This window comes from Oryza sativa, chromosome 2 (assembly GCF_034140825.1).
Source record: "Oryza sativa Japonica Group chromosome 2, ASM3414082v1".
Classification (NCBI taxonomy): domain Eukaryota; kingdom Viridiplantae; phylum Streptophyta; class Magnoliopsida; order Poales; family Poaceae; genus Oryza; species Oryza sativa.
The window spans coordinates 11687457-11712500 of record NC_089036.1 but is presented as its reverse complement, the minus strand read 5'-3'; the positions used below and the strand labels follow the sequence as shown (position 1 = coordinate 11712500).

General features: G+C 41.5%; 3 protein-coding genes across 4 annotated transcripts; 2 read left to right on the top strand and 1 right to left on the bottom strand.

The window, feature by feature from the left end:
- Positions 1 to 1556: 1556 nt before the first annotated feature.
- LOC107279918 (uncharacterized) lies at positions 1557 to 7918 on the top strand. The gene is made up of 2 exons (XM_015768058.3): positions 1557 to 4847; positions 5386 to 7918. Exons 1-2 carry the CDS (start codon positions 2530 to 2532, stop codon positions 5396 to 5398), a joined length of 2331 nt encoding a protein of 776 aa, XP_015623544.1. The 5' UTR covers positions 1557 to 2529; the 3' UTR covers positions 5399 to 7918.
- Positions 7919 to 9238: 1320 nt separating this feature from the next.
- On the bottom strand, positions 9239 to 14567 carry LOC4329095 (probable pre-mRNA-splicing factor ATP-dependent RNA helicase DEAH5). The gene is made up of 2 exons (XM_015770763.3): positions 11134 to 14567; positions 9239 to 9891 (listed from the first exon to the last, which is right to left on the bottom strand). Exons 1-2 carry the CDS (start codon positions 14460 to 14462, stop codon positions 9498 to 9500), a joined length of 3723 nt encoding a protein of 1240 aa, XP_015626249.1. The 5' UTR covers positions 14463 to 14567; the 3' UTR covers positions 9239 to 9497.
- Positions 14568 to 14784: 217 nt separating this feature from the next.
- On the top strand, positions 14785 to 19331 carry LOC4329094 (uncharacterized). 2 transcript variants are annotated; one of them, XM_015768439.3, is made up of 4 exons: positions 14785 to 14985; positions 15428 to 16080; positions 16167 to 17645; positions 19027 to 19331. In XM_015768439.3, exons 2-3 carry the CDS (start codon positions 15449 to 15451, stop codon positions 17050 to 17052), a joined length of 1518 nt encoding a protein of 505 aa, XP_015623925.1. In that variant the 5' UTR covers positions 14785 to 14985; positions 15428 to 15448; the 3' UTR covers positions 17053 to 17645; positions 19027 to 19331. The 2 variants fall into 2 exon arrangements, with proteins under 2 accessions (XP_015623925.1, XP_015623924.1); XM_015768438.3 differs by having other exon boundaries at positions 16167 to 17037; positions 19027 to 19263.
- The last annotated feature ends 5713 nt before the right edge of the window (positions 19332 to 25044 follow it).

Below are 25044 nucleotides of genomic sequence, written 5' to 3'. Positions count from 1 at the left end.
ATGATAGCCCTTCCCGGACGATCGAGGGGTTCCTATGGCTATTCACGTGGAACGTAGATTCGTTTTACTCGGAGAAAAACATGCATTAAGCTCCGAGGAGGGGTGACCCACTTTATCTAGCCCGGTATGCTTTTAATGCAGAACATGTGGTTGTTTCTAGATAGACTACGAGCCCCATTTTAGTTCCAGGGCAACCAACTGACCAGTTACGCACACCCACAAACACGCCACGTTGTCATGCCCGAGCAGTTCTAGTCCACTACCTAGGTTCACGGGTGTTTCCGCTTTACCGTGGTCATGGTTTGAAGAGCGAGGAGGCACATGGACCTTCCTGCATGATTGCACGTTAGTGCCTTTCCAGGAAGGCGCTGGCTCACCGATTGCACAATGCGACGCCTTCTCTTCGAAAATAAGCAAACTGGCCAAGTAGAGACCCCCCCTGGCTAGGAAGCTGATAGTATAAACTTTATATTTATACATATAAACTATGTGTATATCCATATTTTTTTTATTTATATGTATACTAGAAAAGATGCTCGTGCGTTGTAACGGGTAGAGTCAATTTAATTCGTACATGTGTCGATGGATAAATAATCACATCCCATTATGATGAGGACATCCTTCCAACGATACAACCACGCCTATTGCACAGCAAGGACCAATGACTAGAGCTCGAGCTCGTGAACTTAATTATCAGGTAAAGTCATTCCTAGCTAATCATACAAGTTCTTCTCAGAATTGGGTGCTACTAAATGGTTGTTGTGATCTACTTGTTGTTAGGAATATGGGAGAGGAACCAAATCGCAAGCAGCACTAGCAGCGCTGATTTGATGAAGTCAATGCTCTTCACTCCGGAGGGCAAACGGGGCAAATGAGTACTTGTTGGAAAGATCTCGTCGTCTACTTTCATCTATGTGTGGCCTCACCATCAACTTTGACCCAGGCTGCTCAGAATGACGAAAATAGTTCTTTACATCAGAAACTTGGGCTTGGGCCTTGTATCATTACAGCCCATTAGGGGTCCACAAAATCTAGGGTTTGCTCCCACCTCCTCTCCTGGTCATTCCTCCACCTATATAAACTCCTAGCAGCCACCATTTTGCACTTTGGGTTTTATTTTGATGTAAGTTTAGCTGCAGCTACTTCCTTGTACTCGCGTGTATCGGCTAGACCACCCGGATACTTGTATTCAGAACCCCATTTTGGTTTGTTTAAGTTTCATCATTTGACAAGTGCCGTGAGCTGTTTCCTTGTCAACTTGTTCTTGCTTGTTCTTCAATTGCTTGCAGGTTCAAGGTTGTTCTTGGCACGGCAAGAACAGCAACAACGTGGAGTCGGTGTACCGGTTGCTAAGGCGCAGCACCCCTGTGGTAGTTGTAGTCGGACCGCCAACGTCGTATCCTTCCCCAAATCGAAGTTTATCCTCCTCTCATCGAAAGATCGGGAACCCCCGTTGCTGCATCAAGTGGTATCAGAGCTCAAGTTGCTCGGTGAGAGATTTTATCACTTCTTTGTTTTTACCTACAGCCCAAAAGAAAAACCACTAAAATAGGTCAGACCCGAAATCACCAAAACATGTTGAGCCTTTGCTGTTCTACTTAGTCTTTGCTTGCTGAGTTTTCGATTGCATCGATTGGTTGAGTTGCTGGTTCTAGTAGTTTAGTCCTTTAGAGTTTCGAGTTCTGCTCATGAATTCGTCACCGCAAACACTTCCACCATCACTTCATTTATCTTCATCCCGCTGCCACCATCACCACCATATTCACCACGAAATCCACCTCCAACCCCACCAAATTTCGTCCACCACAACCAGCAGCACCCTCATCACCACATCAGCCACCCCCAAATGCATTTATTGCTGCCTCCACCAACAGCCAACCCTTTTGCAACTTTTTGAAGTGAATCAGCCCTTCCCAAGAAAGCATTTAAGTGCTCTCACTTTTGACTTGTTGGCTGAATCATGTAACTAGCCAACCAACCCATCATTACTTCTTGTTTTGACTTGTTGGCTGAAGCTTTGAGCTTGCTGTACAAAAAAAAAAGAAAGAAAACAAAAAAAAGAAAGAAAAAAAATCAGAAGTGAAGAGAAGGAAAAAAAAAGGAAGGGAAGAGAGGAAGTTGTTGTTGTTGCTGTTTTGTTTGTGTTATTTTCGTGCTATTTTGAGTGGCTACGCTTGTGACTAGGCTCGCGTCTCTAAAGGGTTTTGCCTAGGACCAGCACAATACCATCGTTGAATGATTATTCAACTTGCTTTGATTAATGTGGTTCTAGCTGTACCTTGATATTACTTGCAGCCACCTATAGCTCCACAAATTTTTATCTACTATATCACAGGATCGTGCTTGTTGTCGGCTCCGGTACTACTAACCGTTGTTGCTGTTCTTGCTGTTTGCCAACGCCTTTTACATAACAAAGTAAGAACATGTAAGAACTCGTTTGCACAAGTTTGGTAGAAGTGGAGATGGACAACACCTAGCTCCAATAGTTGATAGGACATATTTCTTGTGAATTGTTTCTTCCCATTAACCATGACAGGAGGATCAGGGGAGCACCCTCAACATTCACCACGTACGAGGGGCATCATACAACATTTTGAGCGCCAAGTGAGGGAGCATGCTGAAGGCCTTGATGAGGATGTTAGGGTCGCCAATGATCGCCTTGGTCAATTGGAGGCTGCTCAAATTGACACCAACTCCAAGCTTTCCTCATTGGAGAGGTCCCTTGTGGCTGTGAACACTTCTCTTGCAGGTATCTTGAATACGTTGGAGAGAATGGGCCAAGATGGTCATGATGGATCGGCTAGGCGCAACCACAATGGCCATGATGCTAATAGCAGCATCGCAGCAAGGGAAGAACTGGAGTACGCTGCTGACACTGAGCATGATGAGGAGGTACTTGGTCGTCCACAAAGACAACAGCGCCGGCAGCGCCATGGCATGGGCGCTCCACCACAGCGGGAGGTACGTGATAATGATGATTCTTTAGGCAAGATCAAGTTTACCATTCCTTGCTTTGATGGAAAATATGACCCTGATGCATATCTTACTTGGGAGTTAGCCATTGATCAGAAATTTACTTGCCATGATTTTCCTGAGAATAAACGTGTTAGGGCTGCTACTAGTGAGTTCACTGATTTTGCATCCATTTGGTGGAGTGAATTTGTTCGTTCCAATCCAAATAACACTCCCCAAACCTGGGTTGCAATGAAAAGAGTCATGCGAGCTAGATTTGTTCCTTCATATCATGCACGTGATTTGCTGCACAAATTGCAACAACTTAAACAGAGAAACAAATCTGTAGAGGAGTATTATCAAGCTTTGCAAACAGGAATGCTTCGTTGTGGATTGGTAGAAAATGATGATGCTGGTATGGCTAGATTCATGGGTGGGCTGAACCGAGAAATTCAGGACATTCTAGCCTACAAAGAATATAATTCAATTAATCGTTTGTTTCATCTTGCTTGTAAAGCTGAAAGGGAAGTACAGGGACGAAGAGCTAGCTTCAGGACTAACATTTCTGCAGGTCGTGCTAGCTCTTGGACATCTTCTAACGCTGCTGCACCGTCAACTCGAGCAGCAGCACCATCGTCCTCAAGCAACAAGCTGCGTCCCTCTACAACAAACTCTACACCATGCCCGAGTGAACCAACAAGAGGGGTTGCTGCTACACCTTCCAAGAGCTCATCATCAGTAGCTTCATCAGGAAGGACAAGAGATATTCAGTGCCTACGCTGCAAGGGCTATGGTCACGTGCGCAAGGACTGCCCAAGCACTCGTGTAATGATTGTGAGAGCTGATGGTGGGTACTCCTCTGCTAGTGATTTAGATGAAGAAACCTATGCTTTGCTTGCAACTAACAATGCAGGGGAAGGTGACGCGCCCCACCAAGATGAGGAACACATTGGGGCTGAAGCTGCAGAGCACTATGAGAGCCTCGTGGTGCAGCGAGTGCTAAGCGCACAAATGGAAAGGGCTGAACAGAATCAGCGCCACACCTTGTTTCAAACCAAGTGTGTGATCAAGGAACGCTCTTGCCGCGTGATCATAGATGGAGGAAGCTGCAATAATTTGGCTAGTGCTGAAATGGTGGAGAAACTTGCATTGAGCACACAGCCACATCCACAGCCCTACTATATTCAATGGCTTAATAGCAGCGGCAAGGTAAAGGTAACACGATTGGTAAGAGTACATTTTGCCATTGGTTCTTATCATGATTCAATCAACTGTGATGTTGTGCCTATGCAAGCATGTTCTATGTTATTAGGTAGGCCATGGCAGTTTGATAAAGATTCTTTACACTTTGGCAAATCCAATCAATACTCCTTTGTGCATAATGGAAAAAAACTTGTGTTACATCCTATATCTCCTGAAGTTATTTTAAAGGATGAACTTGCTAGAGCTAGCAAACAAAAAAATCAGGAGCGTACTAGGAGTGAGCATCTTATTGCGGCTAATGAACTTGAGAAGCATAAGAAGAAACCCACCAACTCTGTTCAAAATAATAAAAATGAGATTAAGCTGAAGGGATCTTGTTTCATTGCAACAAAATCAGATTTGGATGAAGTTGACACTGACACTGTTGTTTGCTATGCTTTGGTTTGCAAAGAAACCTTATTTCCAATTGAGGATACTCCTATTTCTTTGCCTCCTCCGGTCACTAACCTTTTGCAGGAGTATGCTGATATTTTCCCAAAGGAGGTTCCATCGGGGCTGCCACCAATTCGAGGGATTGAGCACCAAATTGACCTCATTCCTGGGGCCTCTCTGCCAAACCGTGCGCCATACAGGACCAACCCGGAGGAAACAAAGGAGATTCAGCGTCAAGTGCAAGAGTTACTCGACAAGGGGTATGTACGTGAGTCTCTTAGTCCTTGTTCTGTCCCCGTGCTTTTAGTTCCTAAGAAAGATGGCTCATGGCGCATGTGTGTGGATTGTAGAGCAATTAACAACATCACAATCAGATATCGTCATCCTATCCCTAGGCTAGATGATATGCTTGATGAATTGAGTGGTTCACTTGTGTTCTCTAAAATTGATTTGCGTAGTGGTTACCACCAGATTCGCATGAAGTTAGGAGATGAATGAAAAACAGCTTTTAAAACTAAATTCGGACTATATGAGTGGTTAGTCATGCCCTTTGGTCTCACTAATGCACCCAGTACTTTCATGAGATTAATGAATGAAGTTTTACGTGCTTTCATTGGCAGATTTGTGGTGGTATATTTTGATGACATTCTCATATATAGCAGATCAATAGAGGATCATCATGGTCATTTGCGTGCTGTTTTTGATGCTCTACGAGATGCACGTTTATTTGGTAACCTTGAGAAGTGCACATTTTGCACAGATCGAGTCTCTTTTCTTGGCTATGTTGTGACTCCGCAGGGAATTGAAGTAGATCAAGCCAAGGTTGAAGCCATACATAGCTGGCCGGTTCCAACAACGATCACACAAGTGAGAAGCTTTCTAGGACTTGCTGGGTTCTACCGCCGCTTTGTGAAGGATTTTAGCACCATTGCAGCCCCATTACATGAGCTTACCAAGAGAAATGTCACATTCACTTGGGCTGCAGCACAAAGGAATGCATTCGACACTTTGAAAGATAAGTTAACACACGCTCCTTTACTCCAACTTCCTGATTTCAACAAAACTTTTGAGCTTGAATGTGATGCTAGTTGGATTGGATTGGGTGGTGTGTTGTTACAAGAAGGCAAACCTGTAGCATATTTCAGCGAGAAATTGAGTGGGCCTAGTTTGAATTATTCTACTTATGATAAGGAATTGTTTGCTCTAGTGCGAACATTGGAAACATGGCAGCATTATTTATGGCCCAAAGAATTTGTTATACACTCTGATCATGAATCTTTGAAACACATTCGAAGTCAAGCAAAACTTAACCGTAGGCATGCTAAATGGGTTGAATTTATTGAATCTTTTCCATATGTCATCAAACATAAGAAGGGAAAAGAAAATGTCATTGCTGATGCTTTGTCTAGACGTTACGCAATGCTATCCCAACTTGACTTCAAAATTTTTGGCTTAGAAACAATAAAAGAGCAATATGCGCACGATGATGATTTTAAAGATGTGTTGTTGAATTGCAAGGAGGGAAGGACTTGGAACAAATTCGTTCTCACCAATGGGTTTGTGTTTAGAGCTAATAAGTTATGCATTCCAGCTAGCTCCGTGCGTATGCTATTATTGCAGGAAGCGCATGGTGGAGGGCTGATGGGACACTTTGGTGTGAAGAAGACGGAGGATATTCTTGCTGATCATTTTTTTTGGCCTAAGATGAGGAGAGACGTGGAGAGGTTCGTTGCTCGCTGCACAACATGCCAAAAAGCTAAGTCACGCCTTAACCCTCATGGTTTGTATATGCCTTTGCCTGTTCCTAGTGTGCCTTGGGAGGATATTTCTATGGACTTTGTTTTAGGGCTGCCTAGAACAAAGAAGGGGAGGGACAATATCTTTGTTGTTGTAGATAGATTTTCTAAGATGGCGCATTTCATACCTTGTCATAAGAGTGATGATGCTACACATGTTGCTGATTTGTTCTTTCGTGAGATTGTTCGCTTGCATGGAGTGCCAAACACCATAGTTTCTGATCGCGATACAAAATTCCTTAGTCATTTTTGGAGAACCTTGTGGGCTAAGTTGGGGATTAAACTTTTATTTTCTACTACATGTCACCCCCAAACTGATGGATAAACTGAGGTGGTGAATAGAACATTATCTACAATGCTTAGGGCTGTTTTGAAAAAGAATATTAAAATGTGGGAAGAATGTTTGCCTCATGTTGAGTTTGCTTATAATCGTTCACAACATTCTACTACTAAGAAGTGCCCTTTTGAGATTGTTTATGGCCTTCTACCCCGTGCTCCAATTGATCTTTTGCCCCTCCCAACTTCAGAGAGAGTGAACTTTGATGCAAAATATCACGCTGAATTGATGTTAAAACTGCATGAGACCACTAAGGAGAACATAGAGCGCATGAATATTAAGTATAAACTTGCTGGGAGCAAAGGAAAGAAACATGTTGCTTTTGAACCTGGTGATTTGGTTTGGTTGCATTTGAGAAAGGATAGGTTCCCTAATTTGAGAAAATCTAAGTTGCTACCTAGAGCTGATGGTCCTTTCAAAGTGCTACAAAAGATTAATGACAATGCATACAAACTTGAGCTACCTGCCGATTTTGGGGTTAGCTCCACGTTTAACATTGCAGATTTAAAGCCATATTTGGAAGAAGAAGATGAGTTAGAGTCGAGGACGACTCAAATGCAAGAAGGGGAGGATGATGAGGACATCCCTTCCAACGATACAACCATGCCTATTGCACAGCAAGGACCAATGACTAGAGCTCGAGCTCGTGAACTTAATTATCAGGTAAAGTCATTCCTAGCTAATCATACAAGTTCTTCTCAGAATTGGGTGCTACTAAATGGTTGTTGTGATCTACTTGTTGTTAGGAATATGGGAGAGGAACCAAATCGCAAGCAGCACTAGCAGCGCTGATTTGATGAAGTCAATGCTCTTCACTCCGGAGGGCAAACGGGGCAAATGAGTACTTGTTGGAAAGATCTCGTCGTCTACTTTCTGCTATGTGTGGCCTCACCATCAACTTTGACCCAGGCTGCTCAGAATGACGAAAATAGTTCTTTACATCAGAAACTTGGGCTTGGGCCTTGTATCATTACAGCCCATTAGGGGTCCACAAAACCTAGGGTTTGCTCCCACCTCCTCTCCTGGTCATTCCTCCACCTATATAAACTCCTAGCAGCCACCATTTTGCACTTTGGGTTTTGTTTTGATGTAAGTTTAGCTGCAGCTACTTCCTTGTACTCGCGTGTGTCGGCTAGACCACCCGGATACTTGTATTCAGAACCCCATTTTGGTTTGTTTAAGTTTCATCATTTGACAAGTGCCGTGAGCTGTTTCCTTGTCAACTTGTTCTTGCTTGTTCTTCGATTGTTTGCAGGTTCAAGGTTGTTCTTGGCACGGCAAGAACAGCAACAACGTGGAGTCGGTGTATCGGTTGCTAAGGCGCAGCACCCCTGTGGTAGTTGTAGTCGGACCGCCAACGTCGTATCCTTCCCCAAATCGAAGTTTATCCTCCTCTCATCGAAAGATCGGGAACCCCCGTTGCTGCATCACATTATTTCGTTTATTAATGTGCTTATCCAAATCAATTATTACCAAATAAAAGACTATTTGTGCGCAAATCTTTTATATACATGTTCTTAGCAACTCAAAAGTAAATGTTGTAAAATAAAGTACGATAAAAAATACCAAAAAGTCAAATTCAAAATTAAGTTCTAAAATTTAAAATTTGGCTTATAGGAATAAGCATAATCCAAACAATGGGGCCTTCAAATACGAGATCGATTTGTCGTCCAGCTTTATCTCAAGTCGGACAGAAATTGATAACGGACGAAATCAACTTCGATCATCATATATTTCGGTTGGCATGTTCTTTTCGAAAGTAAAACTGATTTTGAATTATTGTAACGGTACCCCTGGTAGTACGTATGAGCATATGCAGAGGGAGTATACTCTTATCTTTAGGTATATAGTTAAGTTTCAAACGTGCTATCCTTATACTTCTGGTATGAATGTGAACACTCTTATGGAGATATATATATATATATATATATATATATATATATATATATATATATATATATATATATATATATATATATATATATATATATATATATATATATATATATATATATATATATATATAGCTAGAAAATTGACTTTTAACTATAACACTAAATGTACTCTTATCTTTAGGTTTATAGTTATACTCTTATTTTAAGATGTGGATTACTGAAGTACCTCATCCTATGTCTACATGCCTCTATCATCCTATGTCTGTACGTACTTAAATAGTCCCTGAAGCTCGTCCTATCTACATTGCTCTCCCATCCCTTCTATTTCAAATGGTTCCCTGGAAGAAAAAACTACACCTTCATCATAAAATATTTAGCTATAAATCTAAACACATAGTTATCCAAATTTAGAGCTAAAAATATTTATATTTTAGGGCGAAGGGAATAGTTTCATACATAAGTATCTCTCATCCTATGTAGGCAGATAAAAAAGGTCAATCTTTCAATAAGCATCCCGTAATCATTAGAAACGATAAACAGTCCGCACAGCAATATTTGAATTCACTAACAAGTTATAAATAACCGACGTACCCAACAGGTAAATGATTAACGGGCCATCCAAATTATCTCAGAAAATTGCATCACTTAATGATGAACGTTGGCATTTAGGCAAACGGAAAAATTCATGGGAACTGTCTCAACAAAGGACAGAGTCCAGCTACATTACATGTGTCAATACCTGCTCAGCTAACAACAGTCATGTAAGAAACACAGCTGAGACAACAGTCACATTAATATTTACAGCTACACCAAAATTTCCAGTTTGGAATTTGATCGAACCAGCGCCGCAGAACATGCAGAACATTGTACAGGTGAGAGCCATCAAGCTCGGCGCTTGCTGAGACGCCAGGAGTTGGGCTCATGGTACCTGTCGTACAGGGGTTCAATCCTCTCCTGCCTCTTCCTCTTGCTCATCTTGGTTGGGTCTGCTGACTTGTAGAATCTCGGGGCTAGCTCAGTAAGCCACTTCGGGTCGATCACGGTAACCTCCCGCATGTACTCCTTCGTCGTCATTACAAGTTCGTGGTAGATGACCCAGTCTGGCTGCCGCTGGAACAATGCGCTGCTCGGGTGTATGTACACCGGCTGGTTCTCTACCAAGGTTCTGTATCCCTCCTGGGGATCCTTCCTGGCAGCGTGGAAAAAGAAGCCGGCAGTGATTGCTTTCCTTATTTTTGTGAAGTTCCTCCCAGCTGAGACAACATCCAATTTATATCTGCAAAAATCACGGAATTTGTTAGTATAACGATGGAACTCATAAGATGCCCTCGTTTAAAAGAAAAACTCATAAGACATAACAGCTCATCTAAAAAGGTGGAATATGCTATTAAAACTAGAATGGTCAAAAGACCTCGATCACAGAGCAGGTAACAAATGAAGCAATTCTCTAATAATTTCTCTTGAGATTTTTATTTCTAAAACAACAACAAAGGGATCGAATAGTATAGTCCATCCACAGAAACTAATATATCAACCCCATTTGATGAATTACACACAATCAAGTAAATACTGTGGGGGCAAACTGTAAACTATGCAAAACCCTGATGAATAATAACATGGTATCAAGTAAATACTGCGGGGCAAACTGTTAATTATGCAACCCAGTTTCAGATCTAACTCCCATATTGTTGAAATAAAGTGTAATACAAATTACCATGCATACTTTGCTTTTTTTATGGTTATGTCTTTAGTATACATCTTGTCACAATGCACTGCATAATTGCATATGCACTAGGTGTTTCAATTTGCAATGAGCCCCAACTAAATAAACTACAAGTCTAAAATAAAATATAAATGCAACAAGTTATCCTCAAATCTAGAACTTGTATACATTATTATAGAAGAACTGACCACCTACATATACTCATATGCAAAGATTACTATTTTTCTATTATTTTACAAATAACAAACACCCAGCTACATAAATTGTAGTAAAAAATATCTAAACTTGGGCCTTGGGTAGGTCAAGTTATCATCACCTCCCTACTCCCTTTTTTGAAGTAATTGCAGCATGTTCTTTTTTTGACTACTATGCTTTTCTTTTAACTAAAAATCAGAAAAGCTCAACTGTGTTAAGACATGAAGAATGCTAACGTAATAAACCAGGCAATTGATGACAATAATATAAAATGTTCTTTTTCAGATAATACGTTGGATTATTGAAACGGATTATTTGCTCTATGCTTCAAAAGAAAATACATTGCCTCAAAAACTTTCTTGTACTGCATTGACCACTTGTTTTAAGCTATTTGCTAAGTTTATTTCCCAAAATATTCGATTTAATCCGCTCAATAATCTAAATCAAATGGGGAGAGCAAGGAACTCAGAGTAATCTGAAGGCAAACCAAGCTTGGAAGAAATTGACCTATGTACATGGCAAACTAACAAGAATACAAGTCAAAGAATATATATCTTCACAGAGGATTTTAGTTCAAACCACTGAAAATTAAATAGTTACCTGTCCATGATAGTGAGAAGCTGCTTCCTCACATCTTGAGCTCTCCTTAAGGATCTTGATTGAACAAAGTTCTCAAAACACCAGGGCCCTGAAAAGTTTTTTGCCTTCCACGCCTCATATACAGCAAGCAGAGTTAGATGATCCCCCTCTGGCTGGAAAAACTTGGCCCTCTTTTGATCAGCCTGAGCCTGTTTTTCTCTTGGCCTATAGAAAATGTTCCCAGTTTGTATCATAGCTATAATAGTTAGTATCTCATCACTGCATCCAAGGTCAACGCTGGCTAGAAGCATCTTCGAAAGTGGTGGATCCAGTGGAAATTCAGCCATTTTCCTCCCCAGTTTGGTAAGGAGCCCTTCTTCATCAAGAGCACCTAGGCTGTACAATTGCTCCATTGCAGATATAAGTGCTTGAGGTGCAGGAGGGTCCATGAAATCAAAGGATAATAGGTCATTGATTCCCATCGCCTTCATGTTGAGAACTGTAGACCCCAAGTTAATCCTTTGAATTTCTGGGATTGTTGTGGGAGACATTTCATTGCGGTATGCACTTTCAGTGTATAGACGATAGCATTTGCCAGGGCCAGTACGCCCAGCACGCCCTGCCCTCTGCTTCGCTGATGCTTGAGAGATTGGAGTGATGACCAATGAATCGAGTCCTTGTTTTGAATTATAAACATTAATTTTGGCAAAACCAGGATCGACGACATAATATATGCCGTCAATGGTTAGAGAAGCTTCAGCGATATTGGTGGCCACAACAACCTTCCTCTTCCCTGGAGGAGCTGGGTCAAAGATCTTCGACTGCATTTCACTCGGAAGAGCACTATAAACAGGCAATATTATGAGCTCAGGAACATCCTTCCCTAGCCCTTTCATCCTCTCATAAAGACATTGACAAGCATGATCAATCTCCTCTTGACCAGTCAAAAAAAGGAGGATATCACCTTCTGGCTCAGTCAAGTGTATTTGAAGCACGGTGATCAATGCTGCATCCAAATAGTCACTTTCTGGTTGTTTGGTGTAGAGTATCTCTACCGGGAACGTCCTTCCAGGAATTGTGAAGATGTTGCAATTGAAAAAATACCCTGAGAACTTCTCTGCGTCCAGGGTAGCAGAAGTAACAATAAGCCTCATGTCAGATCTGCGCTTAATAAGCTGTTTCAGCAAGCCAAAGAGAACATCTGTGTGTATGGTCCTTTCATGCGCTTCATCAAGCATAATTACAGAATACTGGGAAAGGTTCTCATCGACAAGAATCTCACGCAAAAGCATGCCATCAGTCATGTATTTGATTACCGTGTCAGGCCCAGTGCAATCCTCAAAGCGGATGGCATAACCAACTTCCTCTCCAAGTCGACAACCAAATTCTTCTGCTACTCTCTTAGCAACAGACATTGCAGCCACACGACGAGGTTGAGTGCAACCAATCTTACCTCTGGTCGTGTAGCCTGCTTCGGCCAAATATTGTGTCACCTGTGTTGTTTTACCAGAACCAGTCTCTCCAATAACAACCAAGACTTGGTTATCATGCACAGCTTGTATCAGCTCTTTCTTCAACTTGTATATTGGAAGACTTTGCCTCTGGTCTTGTATTGAAAGCTTAGACCTTTGCCCAAATGTCAGAGCCTTTCCATAGGCTTCTTTCTTCCATTCAGGCATGTCATAAGCTGAAAGTCCAACACCCCTCAGCTCCTGCGCAAGGTGCCGTTCCCCAGTATCAGGCATAGGGTCCTCCCATGGCCGATTCAGATCCTTGGGGATTGAATCCAACATTGCTCTCTGTTCCTGTTCCCGAACCTCACGCCGCTCCTTTATGAGAGCAGTTTGGAGAGCAGCTGCTCGGCTCAATGAGCCCTCTGGATTCTTGAAAATCTTAACAGGTGACATGTCAATCGAAAATCTACTCTGTCCCTGCAAGAAAGCAGGTTCATCTTCATTAAGCTCAATCTCCTGCTCCTCTTCTGCCCCTTCCTCCTGGTACAACATACCATCCCCATCCTCATCAAACATTGGGTAATCCCTCACATCCAGAACACCTGAAGCAATCAGCTGCTTCGCCTCCCACCTCTCTGGAGAGCTCATCCGCTTAAGTGGCCGACGTGAAGGAGGTGCAACCTCATCCTCCTCTGCAATCATAATCCCAGAGAGACCCAGCCTCTTGCCAGAGCCCACACCAACACCACTAGCACTACCACCAGATGGGTTCGCCCTTGGTGCATCATCCCCACCACGTTGTATTGGCAGGAGATCTCTCCCTGTATCCTGATCTACGTCCCTCATTGATAAACTCAATTTCTGGCCCTTCACGGAAACCACCTTAACATACACCTCCTGATCACGCTTCACCATCTCTTTCGCATTGGCCACTCGCCTGGTTGCCATTTGTGAGATGTGAACAAGACCCTCACGTCCTCCACGAACATCCTCAAGCCTGACAAAGCAACCGGTGTCCATTACCCGTGTCACCCTACCCCGGTACACCTGGTACAACTCTGGCTCGCCACTGGAATTCACAAGAGCGCCTTCTTTCCTTCCACCAAACTGTTCTGGTTCTTCCTCATCATCATACCTCCTGCCTCGCCTATGGTCCCTGTCCATATCTCTGTCAATGTCTCTACCCCTATCCTTATCTCGGTCCCTCCGCCGTTCACCTTCACGATCCCTGTCGTGATCTCTGTCTTGGTCTCTATCACGGCCATAGTCACGGCCACGTTGTCGATCCCCATCACAGGCTCGATCTCGGTCTCTGTCACGGCCATGGTCACGATCCCGGCCATGGCTGCGGTCATGGTCACGGCCGCCGCGTTCATAGTCGCGGTCACGCCCACCGTCGTCGCGGCCGCGGTCATCTCGACCCCGGTCCCGTCCTCGCTCATCACGGCGGCGGCCGCGGTCGTCCCTGGCGGGGGCGGGGGCTGCCGTCGCGGCGGCCTCTTCGGCGTCCCGCTCGAGCTCGAGGCGGAGGTTGCGGGCGCGGTCGGGGTCGTCGGGGCGGGAGAGGCCGGGGAACTTGGAGCCCCCCGCGGCGGGCTGCGACGCGGAGCTAGGGTTGCGGGAGTCGGAGGGCGGCGGGAGGATGGCGTGGATGATGGTGAGGAGGGTGCGGACGAAGTAGTCCGGGAGGTCGGCGCCGTTGGCCTTGAGCTTGGTGTCGAAGTCGGCGACGGAGGCGGAGTCGCGGCCGAGCTCGGTGATGAACTCGGCGAGCACCTTGTCGCCGACGCCAATGTGGGTCTCCAGCTCCGAGCACACCTTGGAGACCAGCGAGAGGTACTCCAGCTTCCGGAGCCCGTCGTCGCTGGGCCCCGCCGCCGCCGCCGTCGGCGCCATGGGAGATGGTGGTGGTCGTGGTGGTGGTGAAGCTAGGGTTTGGTGCTTTCCAGATTCGAATGCGCCTCTCGCCGAATTGATGCGGCGGCGAAGCGGATGGTGTTCGGGTCGGATCTGTCTGACAAGCTCTGTTTTTCTTTCCGCCCGGAAAGGATTCGCAACCGTTGTTCGGAATGCCGGGATGGATCTAGACCCCACGGGAATACGGGTGGTGGAGGCCCGCGGCCCGGAAAGCGGCCCAAGAAGGCCTTCGAGGAGTTAAAAGGCCGCGTGGTCCATTCGGCAATGGGGTTTTCTCCATTTCGGCGGGAAAACCCTAGCCGGCAGTGGCAATTCGGTGATTACGCATTTTGGGGGAGGGGAAGCGGCGGCGTGGGGCGACTGCTCCGCCTCCGCCCTGAGAAGTCTCCCGGAGGCTCGATTCCCCGGCGGAGGCGTCGGGACGTCGGTGGGTTGCGGAGGCTGGAGCTGGAGGGGCAGCAGCGAGTGCCGGTGCGCCGGCGGAGTGGGGCGAGGGATTTTGGTACTGAGTCCTCTACTTGTACTCCCATTCAGCTCTCGTGAATTGTAGTTTTCAGATTGTAAGCATTCGGGGACCTGTTTGTTGTAGCATTGTAGCAACTAGGAATTATGGATTAGCATTTGAACTTGTTATGAGAGAGATTATGGTATTATTGTGGCTTAATCTTAGGTGGAATTTTTTTATTTATTAATTGTTGATAATGTAACATGTTTCTCAGGGTTTAACTTTTAAGAAATGAGGAGGTATTATACTCCTGTTCAAATCTCGTTAGTTGTCACTTCTGGATTGTAAGCATTGGAGGACCTGTGAGTTGTGGCAATTCTGAATTAACATTTGAGCATGTTATGTGCGAAATTATGATATTGTTGTGGGGGTAAATCTTAGGTGGATCTGTGTTACTGTGTTTGATATATTAATTTTTGATAATGTATATGTTTCTCAGGTTAGTTTTAACCTTTAAGTAATGAGGAGGTATTATCAGCCTGTGCCAAAGAGGACTCTTGAATGTGGTGCGGGCACACCTACAGGGCTGAAGAAAAGGGCTAATGTTACCAAGAAGTTTAATCCAGATGCCACAACTTCTGATTTGAATCGACACAGATCAATTGATGGGTATCATGGGGAAACCAAAGACAAGGTTGGTGGAGGTACCAGTGATCACAGTAAGGGAAGGAAAGGTCTTGAGGATTTTGGCTATCAAAGCAAGTCTCATGAGCTCTCTTCTAACCATCCAGACATTGGAAGTGCATATAGAATTTGTTTCATTGCTTCTTTAGATTGTGCAAGATTTCTCCTAATGCAAGGCATGGCCTTCAGTGGTCCTGGTCAATCACCAACCTCCATAAACAAGGGCAATCTTCTAGAGTTAATAGATTTGTACAAGAAGAGGGATAAAGAGGTTGAAAGGGCTTTTGATATGAACGTCGTTGGAAATATTGACATAACTTCTCCATTGATTCAAAAGGGTCTTGCAAAAGCTTGTGCACAAGAGGTCACAGAAGTGATAATTGGAGAGATTGGAGATGGTAATTTCACCATACTTATTGATGATTCTCACGATATGGCAGAGAAATATCAAATGGCAGTTTTTGTAAGGTAAGTTGTTTATATGTTCTCTACTTGAAAGCAACTACCATTTCATTGTTGAGCCACCTTAACATATTCTAATTTGTGGTTTGCAGGTTTGTGAATAAGAAAGGGAAGGTTATAGAAAGATTTCTTGGTCTTGAATATCTCACAGAGGATACACCTGCTGCATTCAAGGAAACATTGGTTGGTCTGCTTGCTCAGCATGGCTTATCTATTTCTAAACTACGAGGACAGGGGTATGATGGAGCTTCAAACATGAGATGTGAATTTAACGACATGCAGCTACTGATACATAATGAAAATCCGTATGCTTTCTATGTCCACTGCTTTGCCCACCAGTTGGAATCTGTGCTTATTACTGTCTCAAGGTGCTCTTCGTCACTAATTCATGATTTCTTCGTCAGTATCTCTTTGATCATCACCACTACGATTGAATCCTGTCAGATGATGGATAAATCAACTGAAAAGCATCACCAAACCACTTTGAATAAGTTGGAGAGTGGTGAGATACTCTCTGAAGGAAGCAATCATAAAGAAAAGAACCTGGCTAGCTTGGGAGGTACAAGATGGGGATCATATTATACAACCTTGGGCCGTATTAACATGATGTGGGACTCAGTGTTGGATGTACTAATGATTGTGCATCAACATGGGCGTCAACCGTCTCGCGCAGGAGGTTTGATACAAACAATGGAGAGCTTTGAATTTGTATTCATTTTGAAGATGATGTTAAAGTTGTTTACCATTACAAATGAGTTATCACTTGTGTTGCAAAGGAAGGATGAAGGCATTATTCAGGCTGTGGGACAACTTACAGATGTGAAAGAATGTTTGCAAACCTTGAGGAATAATGGCTGGGAATCATTGTTTGAGGATGTCAAGAGCTTTTGTGCCACAAATTGGATTCCGGTGCCAAATATGGATGAGCATATACGAGCTACAGGTCATTCAAGGCGTGATGGGGTAACTCTTACTTGATATTATCATTATCGTGATGATATTTTCTTTGCTGCTATCGACTCCATTATGACAGAGATAACTCATCGTTTTAATGATGTTTCTATGGAGTTACTAGTTCATTTTTCTTATCTTGATCCAAGGAACAACTTCTCTAAGTTTGATGTGGAAAAGCTTGCTTGGCTTGCTGGGATTTATGCTGAAGATTTCTCCATAGATGATCGTGTAGCTATAAAACATGAACTCCAAAACTACATTCTTTTTATGAGAAGAAGTAATGAATTTACTGCCTGTTATGACATTGCAAGTCTAGCTGCTAAGATGGTTGAAACTGAAACACATTTCAAATTTGCATTGGTATATCGCCTCATCAAGTTGGCACTGCTCTTACCAGTTACAAAAGCATCAGTTGAAAAAATATTTTCAGAAGTGAATGCTATCCATACCGATTTTTGTGAGCTTATACCTGATGAAATCCTCAATGACTTTATGGTGTGTTATATTGAGAGAGAGATATTTAAAGAACTTGATAATGGACCAATTTTGGAACGTTTTCAAACCATGAAAATCTCAGAGAATGCAATTGTGCTGTAATCATAATCAGCACCTCACTGGTACGTTGCTTGCCTTTTTGCTCCAAGACATTTTTTTATGATTCGTTACTGTAATTGATTCTCCCATATTAATATTTGGGAGTACATTGGACTTTTAGTGCCTGCTACTGCATAAGTTTCATTTGTGGTTTTCTTTTATCCCATATATTTCATCCACGATTTGTGCATATTGATTCCTTTTAGTCTAAGTCTAGTGTGGTTGTTACTTATTAATTAACATACTTGTGTTTTAGTCATTGCACAATGACGTTGGGTTAGTCGTGGAAACTGAACCGCACACATAAATTAAACAGAAAAAAATAGAGTACCCCGGTTTGGTTTTCAGTTATTTTGTATGTACCCCTAGAGGACAGTCTTGTGAGTGGGAGCATTTCAAACACTGGATGTGGCTGTGTAGGATAATGTTTGGCGCTGTCAGAAGAGAATGTGATTATCTTTGTTCACATGTATTATTTGTATTTGGGATGTGCAATAAATCTTCTGATGAAAATAATGGGTCCAATGCAACATTTACTCTGACTATTTACAGATTTGGTGAATCTTAGACTGTATTATCATCCTGATTCAAGTTGTTCAGACTATGTTTCTTGTTTCTCTGAAAGACTTCCTCAAACAGAGCAGCATCAGAAATTCAAAAAAATGTACTAAAGGTGTTTATATTTTGGTTCTTTGGGACTATAATGAACGCCAATGAACGATTTAGCAGGTTTATCTCTTAGGTGGTTTGAATTACTCTTTTTTGTTAGCATTTTTTACTAGGTAAGCTGCCGGTAGTGGTATTGTTGTTTCAAGTATTGGTATTGCTCTTTCTTTGAACAGCAACGGCTGTATTTTAGAGTGTTTTACTGTATGATGAAAAATAGGGAGAGCTTGTGAGTTTCAAATGAGCTTTTCTCTGGCTCCATTATACTGATCCACGGTGGTTGCAGTTATACCATGTGAACCACATTCTTTTCAATACTATTATGCTTGCTTGCAGAGCTTTCCATGAGGATGATATTGCAGCTATGCCTTCTTATCAGCATTGGCTACTCACTGCCTAACTTTTGTAATATTGCCATCTCACAGGGCATTGGTAGGAATGTGTTAATATTGCGACTAGGTCTATTTTCCAAAATGACAATGGAGAAGTGGGCACTGAAAAGAACAGTTGATCATGCTCTGCATGTTATTTTTATGCCTCCATTTCTTTTCTTCCCCTTCCGTTGCTGTTATTTTCTTGTTTGCTTTACATGTATCTGTTTTGCACTTTCTGCACCATGGACATTTTCATGCGTACCTGATGCAACATCACTATTTTCTGTGTGCCATCTCAAATTCATCTGAATGTTGTCTCCTCCAGCAGTGTCCAGTTTAATCGAAGTATGTCCACATGTGACAGGAACTGGCATTTGCACGCGCATCTGCATACGAAGGTGAAAGCGAGTGAACATAATAGTTCATCTTCAATGCTGAGCAAGGATCATTTTGCAGAGCAGAACTGCCTGTTGGTTGCGAAAAGAAAAAGGGAAATGACTGCTTGGAAGAATCTCCGTTATTTTCTTTCTATGAGGCACTAAAGTGTTTATCTGATGTGAACTATTATTTTTAATAAATGGGAAATTTCATTTTCTCATTAGGAAATGTTTAAAGTGTTTAGATGCCGATCTTAGCAAAATATAATCAGGTTATGTTTCATACATGCCATTGTTGGATTCATGCGTTCTGAATGTGCAGTCCGAAGTTCTGAATGTTCAAGTTAAAAGTCACTCCATCTATCCAATTATTTAAGGCATACATGTATTTGAAAAATTCAATCCTTAAGATTAACCAATAATTTGTCAAATTATATGCATGTTTACTGTCAAAAAAATGTGTATCGATATATTTATGTTTCAAAGTTCTTCCAAAACAATAGATTTTGTAGCCATTGACAATTATATGTTGCAAGAAAAATTAATGGCCAAAGTCTAATTTTGTTGACTATGATAGATCAAAATAAACCTGATAGAATTGGACGGAGGAAGTATGATCTCCACTGGTCGATGCCAGCCTGTGGACTAGATCAAATTCATTCTCTCAGCTGAAGGTCTTTGAATGTACTAAAGCAGCGTTGAAGAATATATGTTTTTGTATATCTTTTCTTCTTGTTACGTGCTCTGTGAATTTATGGACAACTTATTGGCATTAAAGACTTGAGATGTTCATATTTTATATTCTGACAAGTCAGATGTTCTGATCATATCACCCTGGAGTGTTCTTCAATCAAAATATGTTGTCATTTTTAACTCTTGAAGTTCCTGTACATCATCTGCACTGTTCTAACTGCTACCTCAAGCCATGACAGTAATTTGTTTGTTTCTTTTTGATGTAGAAGTTTTTTGGCATCAAATGATAGAAATGAATCAACAGAATACTCAAGCTGAGCCTGCTCCCATCTTTTTTATAGGTGATCACTTGTCACCTATACTGGTGTTTCTCCAGATGCTCACAAGAGGAAAACCATTTTTTTGTAAAAAAAAAACAAAGAGGAGGGGAAAATGATTGCACATAGTCTGCATTATTATCTTTGCATATGAAAATATGCATGTCTTCAACTGAAACTAAAAGGCCATGATGGAAGATGATACAGAAGTTACAGAATACTTTGTTCACTGTATCTTTTTTTATAGGTGATCACTTGTCACCTATACTGGTGTTTCTCCAGATGCTCACAAGAGGGAAACCATTTTTTCTAAAATAAAATAAAATAAGAGGAGGGGAAAATGATTGCACATAGTCTGCATTATTATCTTTGCATATGAAAATGTGCATATCTTCAACTGAAACTAAAAGGCCATGATGGAAGATAATACAGAAGTTACAGAATACTTTGCTCACTGTATTTTTTTTCTTTTTTACATTTGAATAGTTTGTATGAAATGTTACAGGCCACCTGGACTATGGCTCAGGGACTTTCACCATGCTGAACTTTTTGAGGGCTAAAGCAAGCTGGGACAGACCTGGACCATACATAGCCCAGGTTGATTCCTCCCCAGCTCCCGAGTGAGTAATCAATTTATCATTATCCATTTATCCTTTTAGAACATTTACTGTCCATTTTCTCTTGTAAACCCTATACATCGTATTGTTTGTTGCTTTTGTGGTCACACACAGGGAGTTGACTCTGAGCATAAATTTTTGGACACTTCTTGCTCTGTAGCTCCCATGATTCGGCACAACACGGTATATACGCATTTTCGAATTTTGTGATGTGGATGTGTTTATATGCTTGGCCCAATCAGCTGGACAAGTCTGCCTGGGTAGGTCATTTGAACCTGAAATGATTAAGCTTTACGACCTGCTTGTAATAGCGGTTTCCAATATTGTTGTGGAGTGGCCATTAGTCCTTATGAGTTGCTATTGTGTTGCTGTTAATGCTGATTGTGACAAAAAGTGCTCTCTCTTCGGCCTAACAAACCAGATTAAGGCAAGTATCATCTTTTGCATCGGATCCTACTCAGCAAAGGATTGCTTACTCATTAGTTTGTTTGGTCAATATGAAAAGTATCAAATTCTATGGCCACATATTTTTTTTTATATGGGAAAAAAATTAAAGAAGCATTAGGCTTTAATTTTTGCTGTTATTTTTACTTTTTTCCTTACTATGACATGCATTTCTTCTGAGTTCAGTCTGTTATTTATCCAACACTAGCATGAGCTGACTATTGCTAGTGGGAAGCTCATTTGTTTCTAGGGTTCCTTGATGTAATTTCCCGTTTCTTTGGTCAGAAAAATGTCAGGTTGGAGCATTCATTTATTTTAACACATGGCAGGGATTGTGATCCTTCTTCTAAGATACGGCTGCATGCCATTTTAATCCTGAATTATCCATTAATTTTTTTCTAGATTGAATCAGATGCTGATAGAGTACTTAAATTGAGAATATATCACGTGCACACAAGACTTCTCATGTAACACCGTGCATACCACTAACAATTTCACTAAAAAAATTTAGAAAAAATTGTACAAGTATTTCCAATATTACTGCATAAAGTCTTAACCTCAGATTCATTATATTTTAACCGTAACCAAAAAAAGATAAAAATTATGACAGTTTTAAGAGTATAAATCTATCAGAATCTTGTCTTTTTTGTTGCTCTGTATATATAATGATTTTGAAGATTAGACTGTAATACTAGTAAAAGTACATGTACAGTTTTTTTAAAAAAAATTGGTGAAATTTTTAGTTGGTGTGCGTGTATTTATACGAGAAGACTTGTGTGCATATGATATGTTATCATTTAAATTATCTCCTATGAACTACCGACAAAACAAGAATACCATCTGGGATTTCTCCTGTCATGCATTCTGGATTACCAATTTGTTGCTGTTACTCTAACCAAGGTGAGCAAGTATGGCTGTGTTTAGATCCAAAGTTTGGATCCAAACTTCAGTTCTTTTCCATCACATCAACATGTCATGCACACACAATTTTTCAGTCACATCATCTCTAATTTCAACCAAAATCCAAACTTTACGTTGAACTAAACATAGCCTATAAATGAAAAGAAAAATGCTGCAATGCACTTCTTTCTTATTTTTAAGATTTGTTCTATGCACTTCTGTGTTGAGACAATAATCCAAGTATTGGACAGAATAAAAAATATTATTTTTCTTGAGAGTTGACTTGAGTCATTATGGCCCTCACCAAACTCCAAAAAGGACAACTCTTTGTTCTCACCAACCAGTACAAGCATATCTTCATACATGTGTATACTCCATCCTCAGAGCTTCCTCTCCTACAGTTATATTGATTCCATATCACCATCATCTCTGCACTTTCTGCACCTTGGAAAATCAGCTTCTACTAGCTATAGCCAACCTTACTCCTTTGATCCTTTCTAGTATATCTTGAGAAGGCAACCCTACTTCTGACTTTGCACAATTCTGCCTTGATCCCCTGCATGTTCAGTGCAACTGACCCTCTGGCTTCATCAGAATATGGATATCCATATCCAAAAACTCTACAAGATTTTCAAGGGAAAGGAGAGATATTTGCATGTGTCCAAAACACCCAAACTAAAGATCTCTCATGTACACTAGCTTAGCTTAGGTGCTATGTCTTTCTCAATGATCCTTGATAGAAATCTCATCCTTCTCTCTGAAGAAAGAGAGGTGGTCAAATGGTCAATGTCATACAAATCCCAACACGTCCAAGCAACCAAGTTGTACACACAAACCCAAATGATGCACATACATCTAGTACTGATCACTGATGTGCAATTGTGCATCACCATTTTTTGTTTTCTTCTTGCAGAGAGTACACCACCAATTGTCAAATTGATAAGCTGCTACTACTGCACATAATTTGTCACGTTTAGTTCGGTCAGATCAGATCACAACCGTGTGGGCCTGCAATTAAGTTTCAGAAGAAAACGCAGATATGTATGGCGACTGGCTTTATTCAGGCCGTGATGTCTCAGCGATTTGTCCGTCCTGCTACTTCGTCCTCGTCTTCGTCTTCCTCCTTGGGTGCTTGACATGATTGATGATTCGCTGCACTCCAATTAAAAGGAAATAAAAAGAAAGCTATGGCTGAGTTGAGATTCTGCCATTGCCGTGCCGCGGCATGATCACGTCGGCTTCGGCCAACAGGGTGGTGTGGTGCTCCGAGTGGCCATGGACATGGACGTCTCTGAAAAACGCAAAAGAAATGCAGGTTTTAATTACTAGGAGACATGCATGTGAATTACTAGTAATTAATAGTAGGGTCGTCGTGCATCCGACATACCTAACAGTTTCTGTTTATAATCTTTTTCAGGAACAAGTTTCATTGGACAAAGTACAGGGCTCCATGGCAATGGACAAATTAATGGTTTTTTAAATTTTCCCAACCGTAGGCAGTGCGGTACTTGTCAACTCTGAGAGATTGTAAAAGGTTTGCAAATTTAAATTAAGACCACAAAACTACCATCACTGCTATGGCTGTCAGGTGCAATTGCAACATATTTACATTGCAGTGAAAGAATTCAGAGAAAACTGAAGCATTCAATTCTGAAATATCCTAGAGGGAGGCAAACCTAGCTCATGCGACTTGAGGAACAAATCTTCTCTTGGATTCTGTTCAAGTTAGCAAAATGCCAAGATAAATACGCAATATGCTCTCCACTGTATCTCTGTGCGGCTAACACTGTGTCAAATCTTGGATAAGCTAGCGTTTGACCGTGCAAAGCGTAATGAGACGTCTTGATCCATCTTTTCGGCGTCGTTCTACCTCAATGGCATCTGTTGGATTTGCGTCCGTGTGTATTTGCATATTGGTTGTTTCTGGACCTAAGCTATCTTGTTTACGCGAAAAAAAAAAAGGTGATAGTTACATTACCTGTTGATATGGTGATATATCTTTGACTTTGCATTGGACTGATGATGAATTCTTTCGCCAGAAAATATCTCTTACCAAAACAAGTCATGATGTAATCTTTTTTTCAAGAGAATCTTCAATCAGTTTTACTAATAGGTGTTTAGTATATTCGGTTCTCTCATTTTGACCAGATGAGTTCGTAGAATTCAGAAGTGAACTTTAACTTAATCGGTAACTAAAAACCACGGAAAAATAAGTTCTTTATGGTTAATCGGCAATTAGGCAGGCACTAACAAAGAGTCACATTCTTCATACCTCGTTTTCCTGGGAGCTCGAATCTGCTCCATAATTGATGTGAAGGATTGGATGGGTCACTGTTTCCTCATCACTAGGAAAACCACTCTGGAAAGTGAGCCTTTAGCACAGCTTTGGCTTGGCTGATAGTAGCAGAACAAGATGGACTCTTGCACTGTCTCTGCATGGAATGTGGTAAAAAGTGTGATACAGCAAACTCGTGCTAAGTCCCCCACAGCAACTTGGAATAACTGTTCAGATCTTTGACTCAAGTGAGGTCACCTCATTTCAGCTCAGTTTCTCCAAAGCAGGAAAAGATGTGTCAAATTTTAATTAGGACTCCTTGCAAGCTGTTCTAGAAGGGAACTGATCAGACCCTCATTTATGGAGTTTCTGCACAGCTGCAAAAATTATATTCATCTTTAGAGTAAATCAGTAAAGTACCTTAGTCTATCTTAAAAATAAAGGTACCTTACTCATGTAAAAACATCAAACAAAAAAATAACTCTAAATAGGGGACACAATTGTCTTTTATGTATAGAATCGATAACTTCTTTTTAGTAGTAGTTTTTCAGTGTCATGTACTCAGAGCCCACTATCTTGCAAAGTGGGATCATTTTTCAGTTGATGGTTCTTAATTAATTTTACATGTACTTAATTTCTGGTTGGCACTATCTCTCACAGTTTATATATTAACTGTACTGTTTCATTGCCATAATCTCACTTCATGCTGCCAAGGTTTTTTTTATGTGTCATCCCTGTCAACTCTGAACAAGTGATCAT

What these genes read in the sequence shown, in the direction of transcription:
- LOC107279918 (XM_015768058.3), top strand. Translation starts at nt 2,530, where the DNA reads ATGACAGGAGGATCAGGGGAGCACCCTCAACATTCACCACGTACGAGG.
- LOC4329095 (XM_015770763.3), bottom strand. Translation starts at nt 14,462, where the DNA reads ATGGCGCCGACGGCGGCGGCGGCGGGGCCCAGCGACGACGGGCTCCGG. An exon ending in CTTCTCACTATCATGGACAG is followed by an intron (nt 9,892 to 11,133) that starts GTAACTATTTAA and finishes TGATTTTTGCAG; the next exon opens with ATATAAATTGGATGTTGTCT.
- LOC4329094 (XM_015768438.3), top strand. Translation starts at nt 15,449, where the DNA reads ATGAGGAGGTATTATCAGCCTGTGCCAAAGAGGACTCTTGAATGTGGT. An exon ending in CAAATGGCAGTTTTTGTAAG is followed by an intron (nt 16,081 to 16,166) that starts GTAAGTTGTTTA and finishes TGTGGTTTGCAG; the next exon opens with GTTTGTGAATAAGAAAGGGA. An exon ending in GTCATTCAAGGCGTGATGGG is followed by an intron (nt 17,038 to 19,026) that starts GTAACTCTTACT and finishes CACATGTGACAG; the next exon opens with GAACTGGCATTTGCACGCGC.